The sequence below is a fragment of the Scyliorhinus canicula genome, chromosome 4 (assembly GCF_902713615.1).
Source record: "Scyliorhinus canicula chromosome 4, sScyCan1.1, whole genome shotgun sequence".
NCBI classification, from domain to species: Eukaryota; Metazoa; Chordata; class Chondrichthyes; order Carcharhiniformes; family Scyliorhinidae; genus Scyliorhinus; species Scyliorhinus canicula.
In genome coordinates, this window is record NC_052149.1 from 74,259,371 (window position 1) to 74,271,463 (window position 12,093).

General features: G+C 46.1%; 1 protein-coding gene across 6 annotated transcripts in view; it reads right to left on the reverse strand.

Annotated features, from left to right (window-relative positions):
• Nucleotides 1–993: 993 nt before the first annotated feature.
• Nucleotides 994–12,093, reverse strand: part of dnajc6 (DnaJ (Hsp40) homolog, subfamily C, member 6) — a 210,302-nt gene continuing 199,202 nt past the window's right edge. For all 6 annotated transcript variants that reach the window (XM_038794472.1, XM_038794471.1, XM_038794473.1 and 3 more), the window contains one exon: nucleotides 994–2,618. In XM_038794472.1, coding sequence (XP_038650400.1) covers nucleotides 2,517–2,618 — 102 coding nt within the window. In that variant the 3' untranslated portion in view covers nucleotides 994–2,516. The remainder of the gene's footprint in view (nucleotides 2,619–12,093) is intronic.

A 12,093-nucleotide genomic window follows, 5' to 3' on the forward strand; every position in this document is an offset into this window, starting at 1 on the left:
CAGCACGGTAGCACAAGCGGATAGCACTGTGGCTTCACAGCACCGGGGTCCAGGTTCGATTCCCCGCTGGGTCACTGTCAATGCAGAGTCGGCACATTCTCCCCGTGTCTGCGTGGGTTTCCTCCGGGTGCTCCAGTTTCCTTCCACAGTCCAAATACGTGCAGGTTAGGTGGATTGGCCATGATAAATTGCCCTTAGTGACCAAAAAATGTTAGAGAGGGGTTATTGGGTTACGGGGATAGGGTGGAAGTGAGGGCTTAAGTGGGTTGGTGCCGACTAGATGGGCCAAATAGCCTCTTTCTGCACTGTATGTTCTATTGAAACTGTACAAAGTGGTCAAAGACTGCAGAGACTTTTGGAATCGTCAAGGTATACAAGCATTGCTAGAGTCACAGATAAAGGAGGCTTATACATTCCAGTCATCTTGGTCAAATGTGATAACGTCATCTATGTTTACCACCTAGGATAGTTGAATTACACAACAGACAAATATCCATCATTGATGCCTCGCACCAACAGTGAGTGACTAATTAGCCCCAACCAGCAGGACCATTTAAAATGGGACATTATAGAATGACGAGCCTGATCCTGGAGTCGCATCTTCAATCACTCACTTGACAGGAGTTTCCCCGGAGGTGGGGTCGGTCCTTGGAAGATCGCTGGAATTCCTTTCTCAGGCTCCTTGACTGGACCTCCTTTTGCCATCAGGTGTTCTTGAAGAATTGTGTCCCTTCAATCAGGAGGTTCCTCCAAGTATGTCTCTTCTGAGCAAGGGTCTCCCAGGCATTGATGTGATATGTTGCATTTCTTGAAATAGATCTTCAGGTTCATGAAATCATTAGAATATCTATCCCAACACATGTCTGTCATCGAGCAAATTAAAGGATTTTGATCAAAGGTGTTATTTTGTAAATGGACATTTACTCAATAATTGTTTGGATAAAAGCAGAAATCAGTTGCAGTTTGATCTGCACTACAACTACAAAAGTCAACTTTCCGCAATACACATTTATGTTTATTTCATATCAATTACAGCCAGTGTTATGTACAATTTAGAATGAAGACAATATTCTACAAATTACAGACATTTTATGAATAGCCATATTTCAAATAACTTGACATCAGATGTAGCAAACACAGACTTGTCATAAACTCAAACTCAATTTTCTCTCATCTACCCTCCCTCGTCTCCCCACCCCACCCGACTCTACCCCACAAGAACACACAAGTAATAGATCAAGGTTAACATGACATTTCCTGTACTGTAAAATGCAGACCTAAAGATTACACTGTAAAGCTCTTGTACTCTGTAATATTAATGATGACATGATTCACAGTCTGTTGTGAGTGGACAATAAATCGTTTAACTGTCCTGCAATATCGCAGACTGCATAATAAAGCATCTTAAAAATGGAACATTCCAAGAAATCATATATTGTACATATGAACAAAATGGTACATGTTTTAAACAAAACATTTGGAATAATGCTCTAGAGTGAAGATCTGAAATTTTCCATTAAATATAGGAAGCAGTCTGAAAATGTTTTTTCCATCTGTACAAATAGTGCTCATAATACAGTCCAGTGCCATTTGGTCTCTTCCAAAGACTTTCTGTTGTTTGTGCCTTTTGGCCTTTATTCATAGCCTGCCTGTTTCTCTTCCACAGGATCAATGCTAAATTCCTTTCCTTCACTTCAGCAAAAGAAACCAATTGAATGTTCTTGGTTACTTATGGTAAGTAGAATTATTGGTCCTGTAGTTTTTTCCTCTTGTTCCTGTGAGACTGCACATGACTTCTACTTGGCAACTGTTCACAATGGCATTCTCAATAGCCGGAGCTCAATTTGTGGGAAACAGAGCCACACCATCTTGATTCACAATGGAGCTTATTGCAACAATCCCGAGTGGCCCTGAAGCCAGATGCTGACTGAGGTTGTTAATGAGTAATACTGATCAATATTATCAGGAGAAGACAAGTCTAGATATGATTTTGTAATGCTCATCAGAAATGTTTTCTCTTATTACGGACCAAGCGTTGTTACATTGCCCAGCAATTAGTAACAGCCTCAACTACACTATTATACGGATTTCAAATGAAAAAAAAACACATGTACAACTGTAATGTGATAAATTTGAAATCACAAGCAACATATTCCAGTGCAAAGTGAAAAGGTGTGCATAGAGATAAGATTTAGGCAGTACGCTACATATTACATTGCAAACAAAAATCGAGATCGCAAGGAAAGAGTCAAATGTCACCTTTATCTCAAACGATATTCCCATGTTTGCATTTCTGTTTTCAATATATTCCTTACAAAACCTCATGTGAAAGGATAACAGGTCATTAAAACAATAGCTCATTACAGGGGAGTGTCATCTAAATAATTAATGCAGTAAATGCCTGAATACAGATTTACCAAAGGAAAGCAATGTACATCAACATTTAAAGCAAAAAAAATCATTCAGCACAGGTACAGAGAGTCAACTGGAAACACAGGCAAGTAGCTTGCATTAAATTAGTACAGAGGCTTTTGACCTTGACTTTCAAACTCTGACCAGGCATCATTCAGTTCCATGAATATCATCTTGGCATATTGTTCATATGGCTCACCAGTGGCCTGCAAGTGAAAATGAATCTCAGTTAGTGCAGAAAATCATTTAAGAAATAAACCATCACTGGCTAAACACTAGTTATTCTATCTACTGATTTTTTCTTCTAATTTAAATGAGAAAAGGAATAGCTTGTGCAGTTGGCTACATAAACTAAAATTAGGCAAAGGTATAAACAATGATTTCATACATTATTCACAAGGAAATTATATGGAATGATAAAAGAACAGTAGAGCTCTATTGAGCCAAGTCCTTCTACTTACAACACCACCATATCGCTTATCTTTCTTATTAAGGCATCTAATCAAATGCAATGACATTTAATCTCCTAAGAGGCAGTATTTTGACATGCCTTTGCAACTCTGGTCAATGTATGCCAGTCTGGTATTCTAGATCTACTGTGCGTTGAAGATCACAGCTAGGGAACATTCACTAGGAATCCCTGCAATGGCAGGTAAAGTTGCTCTTGCTCTCTAATTGTTGGAAGTGAGTCAGAAAAGCCACAGTCAGAACAGAAGCAGGACAATTCCTTTCAGGTAACTTGCAGAACCAGGAATCTCCAAATCAACTTCTAAACAGCTGAATTCAGTGCTACCAGAGTCACCCAACTTAACAACCGCAGCATTTCACCATCTACTCCTCATGGACAAGTCAAACACGGATTCTTATATCGTTTTTAAACTTTTATTTTTGGACTCACTTCTCATTTCTAATTTGCATGTATGTTACATTTTATTATTTCCTTCTCACATTTTATTAAGTAATTGTTATGGGCCAGGGTTTAGAGAACCCCGAAGTGTATCATGGAGTTCACCTGACCCACAACTTTTAATAGATTGTGGTATGGGGAGCACACCGCCCACTCTACAGTTGTGGTACAGCAGAAATGGAAAAGTATTTTTCAAAGCTCACAATATTCCAAATTGTGACTGACCAGAGCCATATACAGCCTCAGCAGTACAACCCTGCTTTTGTATTGTAGTCCTCTCGACAAGAATGCTAACATTGCATTTGCCTTCCTAACTGTTGACTGAATCTGCACGTTAACCTGAAGAGAATCTTGAACTAGGACTCCTAAGTCTCTTTGTGCTTCTGATTTCCCAAGCCTTTTCCCATTTAGAAAATAGTCTATGCCTCCATTCCCCTTTCCAAATGCATAACCTCACACTTTTCCACATTGGATTCCATCTGCCACTTCTTTGCCCACTCTTCTAGCCTGTCCAAGTCCTGCTGCAGCACCCCTGCTTCCTCAATACTACCTGTCTCTCTGCACATCTTTGTATCATCTGCAAATTACCAACAGTGCCCTCAGTTCCTTCTTCCAGGTCATTAATGTATATTGTGAAAAGTTGTGGTCCCAACACCGACCCCTGAGGCACACCACTTGTCACCAGGTGCCATCCTGAAAAAGATCCCTTTATCCCTACTCTCTGCCTTCTGCCAGACAGCCGATCCTCTATCCATGCCATCTTACCCTTAACACCATGGGCTCTTAACTTATTTAACTGCCTCCTACTCAAGGGCCTCCTATGTGGCAACTTGTCAAAGGTCTTCTGGAAATTTAAATAGATCACATCCACTGGTTCTCCTTTGTCTACCTTCCTTGTTACATACTCAAATAATTGTAACAGATTAGTCAGACACGACCATGCTTCCAACATCTGGCCCATCAGGATGATGATGACGACATGTGCTTGGAGATGGACATGGAAGCATCCGCACTCATGGACTACGGCGCGTCTGGAGCCGGGCCCCCGGCAGTGTCCCTCTGCTGTTCATCTCGAAAAATGTGATCAATGAATCGCTATATGCTACCTCTGGCAGAAGGACAAACGTGTGCAAAGCAGTGAGGAAAGCCCTTCAGATGGCTACTGAAGGGGAACTTTCAGACTTGGGGGAGGGGGCAGAGGGGTGTAATAACCCCAAGGCCATGGGGATACCCTAAAACGATCTCCCCATGGGACTCGTGGAATACGAACTTCTCCACTCGCAGGCAGAGGACCATCATGTTGGTAGCCCTGACTGGGATTTACACTGTGCAGTCACAGTAGCAGCTGTTTCCTTTGACCATGGATAAATTAGCGTTTACTCAATTACTCAGCCTCCAGGGTCTTTATACCAATAATCATCAGGAACACTCCACGGCATAGGTGTATAAATTATGGCACTCTGACTTCATGAGGTCCGCAAACCATGGAAATCTAACGCTTATGTATATTCTATTCTTAATTAAACAGATTTTAATCTGTTTGGTGATTTAATAACACCGGCTGTTCATTAAGACTTGCACTTATCAATAGACTTTCTATAGGTTTTTGCAGAACAAGTTGTTGTCTACAAGATACTGTAGCATCTTCAACATTGGATCTTGGATCTGGTCAAACAACTGTGCAACTCAATCAATCAGATTGAAGATTGTCAATGAAAGCACAGAGCTCGAGTTGAATGTGTAAATGCAAACAATGGACTAAATGTCAAATTAGGAACTGAAAAGAGGAATAAAGTTCAAGTTGAGAGATACAAGAAAAAGGAAAAAATAAAAATTACAATCTCCAACAACAATTAAAAGCTGAGGGAATTGAGATACCACACTTGTAAAAGTTCATTTTCAGTTTCAAAGTTCAACAATAATTTAGATTTACCACACAATGTACTTTCGCAGAATGGACAAAGCTCTACTTTATAAGAGCATTAATTGACTTCCATATACAAGTACAGGAACTATATCCATTTGACACATTTGAATGAGGAGACAGATGGCAATATGTTGTTTGAACAGTTTGAGTGGCAACTTCAGATTGTCACTTTTGACTGTTAGTGAGTGCACTGGAAGTTGCTGCATGATTTACATGCAAATTATGATGAGCACTACCAGCCTCATTATTTCCACAGCAAATATCAGCTCAATATTTGTTTGTCCAGTTTGCATTTTGAACCTAGAAGTTTGAAAACATTTGTTCTTAATGCTATTGGCTCTTATGTGAACAACCCCTAAATCAGAATACCCTAGACACCCAAATCTTCTTTGCATTAGTGACTTTAATTAATGAGGATGTAGATTTAAAATTTATACATGGACCATATTATGGATGCTTATAATCAGCAGGCATAAAAGCTTGGACAATTTGTGGATATCCAAAAACCAACCATAAAGCTGAAGTATTTAAAAAATCCACTGATCCACTAATGTCCTTCAAAAAAAAAGCATGCTGTCTCACCTACCTGGACTAACGTACATGCAGCTCCCAGTTGCATTTAATACCCTCTGAAATGCCTAGCAAGTCACTTGACTATGAAAAACTGCTATATAGTTCAAACATAGGGAAAACAGTGTGCAGATCTATTGACAATGAGCCTAAAATTGCACCAAGTCAAGAGGTGTCACGTCACTTAACTGGCCCTGAAAGTCCTCCTCAGTATCTGGAGACAGGTACTCAAATTGGCAGAGCTGTCCCACTGGTCAAACAAAGTACTAACTATAGTCAATTACAGAATAATATTTACCCCCCGCCACCAACTACACTGGTCAAGCACGGAAATAAATAACTGCCCCAGCTTGTACAAGATGGTAAGGAAACCAACATGAGGTTGTAACCTCCTTGACATTGTCCTCATCAGTTACAGATCTGCCTATCCAGGATAAAAACAGGGGAATGAGCACTGTCCTAAAAGGTTATGGCCCAGATTTTCTCATCTCTGGATAGACAGAGACCAGTATACCTCATATCTTTTGGAAACCCTTGAAGTCTCAACGCAAGGACTCTGTGGGAATTGCCCAAGAAGTTTCACCAGGGACCTTTCAAAAAGGTGAAATGAAATGAAGGTCTCCAACTCAGTTAGATCTGCAACTTCAGACAGTTCAAACTTACTTACCCAGATGGTTACCCTGGGAATAATAGATAGAGAAAAGCCTGGGTAACACCTGGGTAACTATACAACTGGCCCCTCCAACATTCAGACTGACATCCCCAATTACCACCTCAACAACCAACCTGAACATCCCCACCCACCCAACCGCTACCCCTACCCGACTAGGCTCCCCAACCCAACACCCCACAGCTCATTTTAGCCATTAACCTTGAACTCTACCCCAGCCACCTCCCTCTTTTCACCTACCCACCTCACCATCCCGCTACCCTACCCAGCACACTAATCTTGCTGCCCAACCCACCTCTCCCCTCTCCATGGCTATTTTTCAATAAGGTGTGATTTGTGTGTGGATTGTCTGTGATGTTTGCTGAATTGGGTGGTATGTGAAGGATTGCTCAGAAAAACTGGCTGTAAATGTGCAGTGATTTTTGCCTGATCAAGGTCAGAAATAGGATTTCTGACCTGGATTAGAAGACCTTGGCCAATGTGTCAAATTCATAGTGCGCACACCCTTCATTGAGTTTTGGGTCACTACCATCATTCCTTGTGTGACAGACGAAGGACAGATCCAAAAGTGGGCACCCGTGAGATGTTATAGGTTATCAGCAGCAGAGCTACACACTACCATCATTTTTAATCTCATGGCCTAGTATCTTGTTCAACATTAAGCTAGGAAACCAATTATAGGCACAATGGGATTGCATAAGGGCATGTCAGATGAAATGCCAGGTACACCTCAGAATTGGTACAACTGAGTGCAGCAACAGCAAAAGCAGCAGGTTAAAGACAGAGAAAAGCTGTCCTACAATCTTTGGAGGATCAGAGCAAAGCTCTCAACTCAAGCACATCCAGTCAGGAATGGTGGTATATAAATAGATAACCAACGGAAAGTGGAGACTCCATTAATATCCAAATCCTCAACCATGGTGGTGCCAGGACGTGGGTTTTAAAGACAAGAGTGCTTAACCAAAATCATTCGGCAATCCCATTGGCCACCTCCTCAGAGTCATCAAGATGCTGCTCTCCAACATAGTCACTTATCTACATGCCATTTAGAGATGACTGAGTGCACTAGACACAGCAACAGTTATGGTCCTTGATAGCATCCTACCTGTTCTTTTGCACCAGAGCAAACTGCTCCCGTTGCAAATCTGTTCCACTACAGCTGTAATACTGGCATCAACTGGAAATTACTGAAATGGACCCAGTGTGATCTAGTCACAAGGACAGGATGTTTCTAACTGATGGGTATAGTTTTTAGACGTAGTATTGAAATTAGTTTAAAATAAACTTTTAGTTAACCCAATAAGTGCTGAAAGGGTTAAAACTCCCTCTATTATGCCGGCAAACGGGAGTTCAAAGGGCCGGTGAGAAGGCTGAAGCGGCAGCAAGGGGCAGGAGCCAGCGGACCAGCAGACGCATGAGGCGAGGCAGAGGCCTTGCCGAGACAAGAGAGGGGCGGCCACGACACAAACAGAGGTGCATGAACAGGCAGTGGCGCCGCCACTACACCGGGGAGGGATGGCAGATATTCCGTAAAAAAAGAACTGGGCACCATGAGGGAGGTGATCAAAATGGAATTCCAGGTGGTGAGGAAAAAGGTGGAGAAGGAGGTGGCGACGGAAGCGACGGCCGTCCTCCAGTTGACGATAGATGGCCTGGAAAAGAAGATGGAAGCCCAGGAAAGGACGATCCTGGACCTGGGTCTGGTGGCAACCAGAGTGATAGAATCGTGGCTTTGGAAACCGAGATGAAGAGGTTGGTGACGGCCCTAGGGATCCTGAGGGGAAAGGTAGAGGACCAGGAAAACAGGTCCAGGCGACAGAACATCCGTATTGTGGATCTGCCAGAGTGGGTGGAGGGAAGGGACCCAATGGCCTACATCGCCCACATGCTGGGCAACCTGGTCAGGAGGAAGAGCTCCCCAAACCCCCCAGAACTCGACAGGGCACACAGGTTGCTCCGGTCAAAACCCAAGACTGGGGAGCAGCAGAGAGTGATCATTGCGAAGCTGCACCGGTCCAGAACCGGGAAAAGATCCTGAGGTGGAAGGACACAGAATATTGGTCTATCAGAATATTGGGGCTGACCTCGCAAAAAGATGGGCCAAATTCAATAAGGCGAAATCGGCGCTTTACAAGAGTGGGGTGAGGTTAGGCATGTTGTTCCCGGCCAGACTCTGGGTAACCTATAACGGAAAAGAACATTACTTCAGCACCCCAGCGGAGGCAGAGGAGTTCGTGAAGACCAACTATCTAGAAAAGGAACAAATGCAGCAACGGTGAGGGCAGCGGGAAAAATGATGGAAAGTGAAGGACGAAACGGGACCAAGATCTGTTGAATGGATGTGTTTGTGCGGGACTGCGCTGCCGTATTCTCGGGCTACAGTAGAGGACAGAGAGATGGAAGTGAGGAGAGGGGGAAACAGTTGAAGGGGGCGAGGAAGGGGATGAAGACGGGCAGACAGAACAAAGACAGGGTGAGACCAGCCCAGGGAGGTGAGCCACCGTATTAGCATGGGAAGACAAGCAGTAAAGGGGGCCGCGGTGCACTTCTCAGGGGAGAGGGAGTTTCTGGCCAAGGTGTGGGGGGGAGAACACACCCATGGAACAAAAAAGGGCAGAAGGATGGGAAAGGGTTGGCGGCGAGACAGACACAGGCCTCGATAGGCATGGAGAAGGCCAAGGAATCACGATGGTGTCCAATCAGCCACTTTGGAGGGTCACTAAACAAAGGGAGACCCCGGAGTGCAGGGGCACACCCACGTAGCGTACAGACAGTTAGCAGCCATGTTGGGTGCCCCCTGGACAAAGGGAAACCCCAGAACGCAGGGACCCAATCTCATGGGGAGAGTGGCGAACGCGGTCATTTTGGATGGCCCCTAACAAAGGGAATCCCTGGAGTGCAGGGGCGCGTCCACCAGGTAAGTCTGGTTTTTATCACAAGTGCACAAGGTGTACACCCGTATAGAATTCTTTGCAGTGGGGAAATCGGTGCTTCCAGGAATTACAGGAACAGAATACTCCGCGATAGTCAGCTCCTACCATGCTCCTCACTATGTGGATATGGGGTTGGAGATGAGCCGTGCCCAGTGCCCCACATGGGAGACCGGACACGGACCTCCTGGCCTACAAGGCCTTCGGCCAAAAAACAGGCCAAAGGCGACTATGTGACTAACAACCGGAACGGGGAAGTCTCACCTTCCACGTTCTGGGAGGCCCCGAAGACTATTGTGGTGAATGTAACATGATAATTCACACTGTGGGCGAAATTCTCCCCAAACGGGAGAAATCGTAAAACTGCCGTAAAACCCGGGCGGGTTTTACGGTATCGCGCCCCTTCCCGACGGGGGACCGATTCTGGTCCCCCGGTCGGGGCTAGCAGCCCGACGTCGGAGGCTCCGGCAAGTTGGGCTTAACGAATATCGTTAAGCCCGCTTGCCGGAGTTAGCGCCGGCTGACGCGTCATATGACGTCAGCCGCGCATGCGCAGGTGGGAAGACTCCACCCGCGCATGCGCGGGTGACGTCATCGCGTTTTTGCGCGAAACCCGCGCATGCGCGGGCCGGGTTGCCCCTCAGCCGCCCCGCGTATTGATACTGCGGGGCGGCGGAAGGACAAATAGTGCGCGGGCATCGGGCCTGCTGCCCGCGATCGGTGGGCACCGATCGCGGGCCCATGGCACCCTTGGCACGGCCGTGGTACTGCCGTGCCAATCGGTGCCATGGTTATTTTTTGCGAGTTTGTCACAACGTTTTTACGAACGGCAGGACCAGGTGTGTTTGCCGTTCGTAAAAAGGTCGTAAAGGGCTGGGACTTCGGCCCATCTAACAGCTGAGAATCGCTGCCGGCCGTAAAAAAACGGCGGCAGCGATTCTTGTCGGGATTTCGGCGGGGGGGGGGGGGGGGGGGGGGGGGGAGAATAGCGGGAGGGCGTCAAAAAAGTCGGGAAGGCCCTCCCCCTATTCTCCCACCCGTCGTGGGGGGGGGGAGAATTTCGCCCTATATCTTTGTAAGCGCAGTAGCATTATCCGACCACTAGGGGGAGTAGCTCTGGGAATGCTCAGGAGCTTGTATAGGGCTCCACCCTTGGCTCCGCCCACAACTCCTCCCCCTAGTGCTGCTGTATAAATACCCTTATCCAGAGTCAGCCTGCAGTTCACTGAGAGTTCATCAACGGGTAACAGGCTGGTTCTGTAGTAAGTCGATTAAAGCCTATATTCATATCGGAAACACGTGTCCGGTGAATTGATGGTTCCATCAATTATGATCTGAGGGGAAATAATAGCCTACAAAGGCATGCAGAGATAGGGAAGAGAGGGTGGCCAGGCAACAGCTGATTGACTCCATCCTGGAGGTAGACAGGAAATACTCCGAGATCCCGACCGTAGAACTACTGGCGGTGAGTAAAAAGGTGCAAATGAACTTTAACCTGCTATCCACTAGGAAAGTAGTGTACCAACTTCGCCAGGTACGGGGGACCTTTTACAAACACGGAAAGAGGCTGGCCGCCTATTTGCTCACCAGCTGACAAAGCAGGCAGCCACGAGGGAACTAGCACAGGTAAAGGATAACAGGGGCAGGCTGGCAACAGAACTAAGAGAGATCAACCAAACATTTGAGACCTTCTACTGAGGACTGAACACCTCCGAGCCCCCCGATGGGGACGTGGGGATGAAACAGTTCCTCGACGGACTGGAAATGCTGGTTGTGGGGGAGGACAGATGGGGGGGGGGGGGGGGGGGGGGGAGGGAGATGGAAGCACCAATAGATCTGGGTGAAATGCCCAATAGTGGCAATCTTCAGGGTATCAGGGCAGCCAGAGCTACACATGGGCAGGAGGGCCGCCACCCTAGCTTTCGCTTTCCTAATCGGCTGGTGATCAGCAGCACCATCCAGCTAGCTGCAGACTGGCTCACTGATCTTTCGGAATTTCTCCATCTGGGGAAGGCAAAATACGCCATCCGAGGATCGGAGGAAGGCTTTCTTACTGCATGGGGGCAACTTGTCGGCCTGTTCCAAAACCTGTTTAAGGCCAACAACAGCCAGTAAGGGGGGGGGGGGGGGGGGGGGGGGGGTAGAGAACTGGGAGGATTAGACAGGGAAAAAACCCCAAAAGACAAGGAGGCACAACAGGGATGCACAACCCGGGGGAGGGGGGGGAGGGGGGGGGGGGTAATCCATCCCCATCCCCCCCCCCCCCCCCCCCCCACCACTCATCCACAAGAAAAAATGGCTGAAGCTGACAAAGGGAGAAAAGGGGGAGCAAACCCCGGGACCGACCAGGGAGGATAGCAAGGGGGGGGGGGGGGGGGGGGTGGTTGGCAGAGGGATTAGGGAAAGGGAATCACTCCAATTTTTATCACACCTCTGGTTTAAATTTTTTAAATTTACAGAAAGGTATTGTTATAAACCTGAACCCGGCAACAACCTCCCCCCCCCCAACCCCCCAATAACTTGTTTAAAATTACTACAGTTTGAGATCAAAAACACAAGCTAAAGAGTATACAGCCACAAGATTCCACAGGTTTTGAACAGTTTGGAAAATCAAGGTAGTTTTAAGGGATTAATATTTGTATTAGTATTAGTAAACATAAATAAGATATAGTTTTGA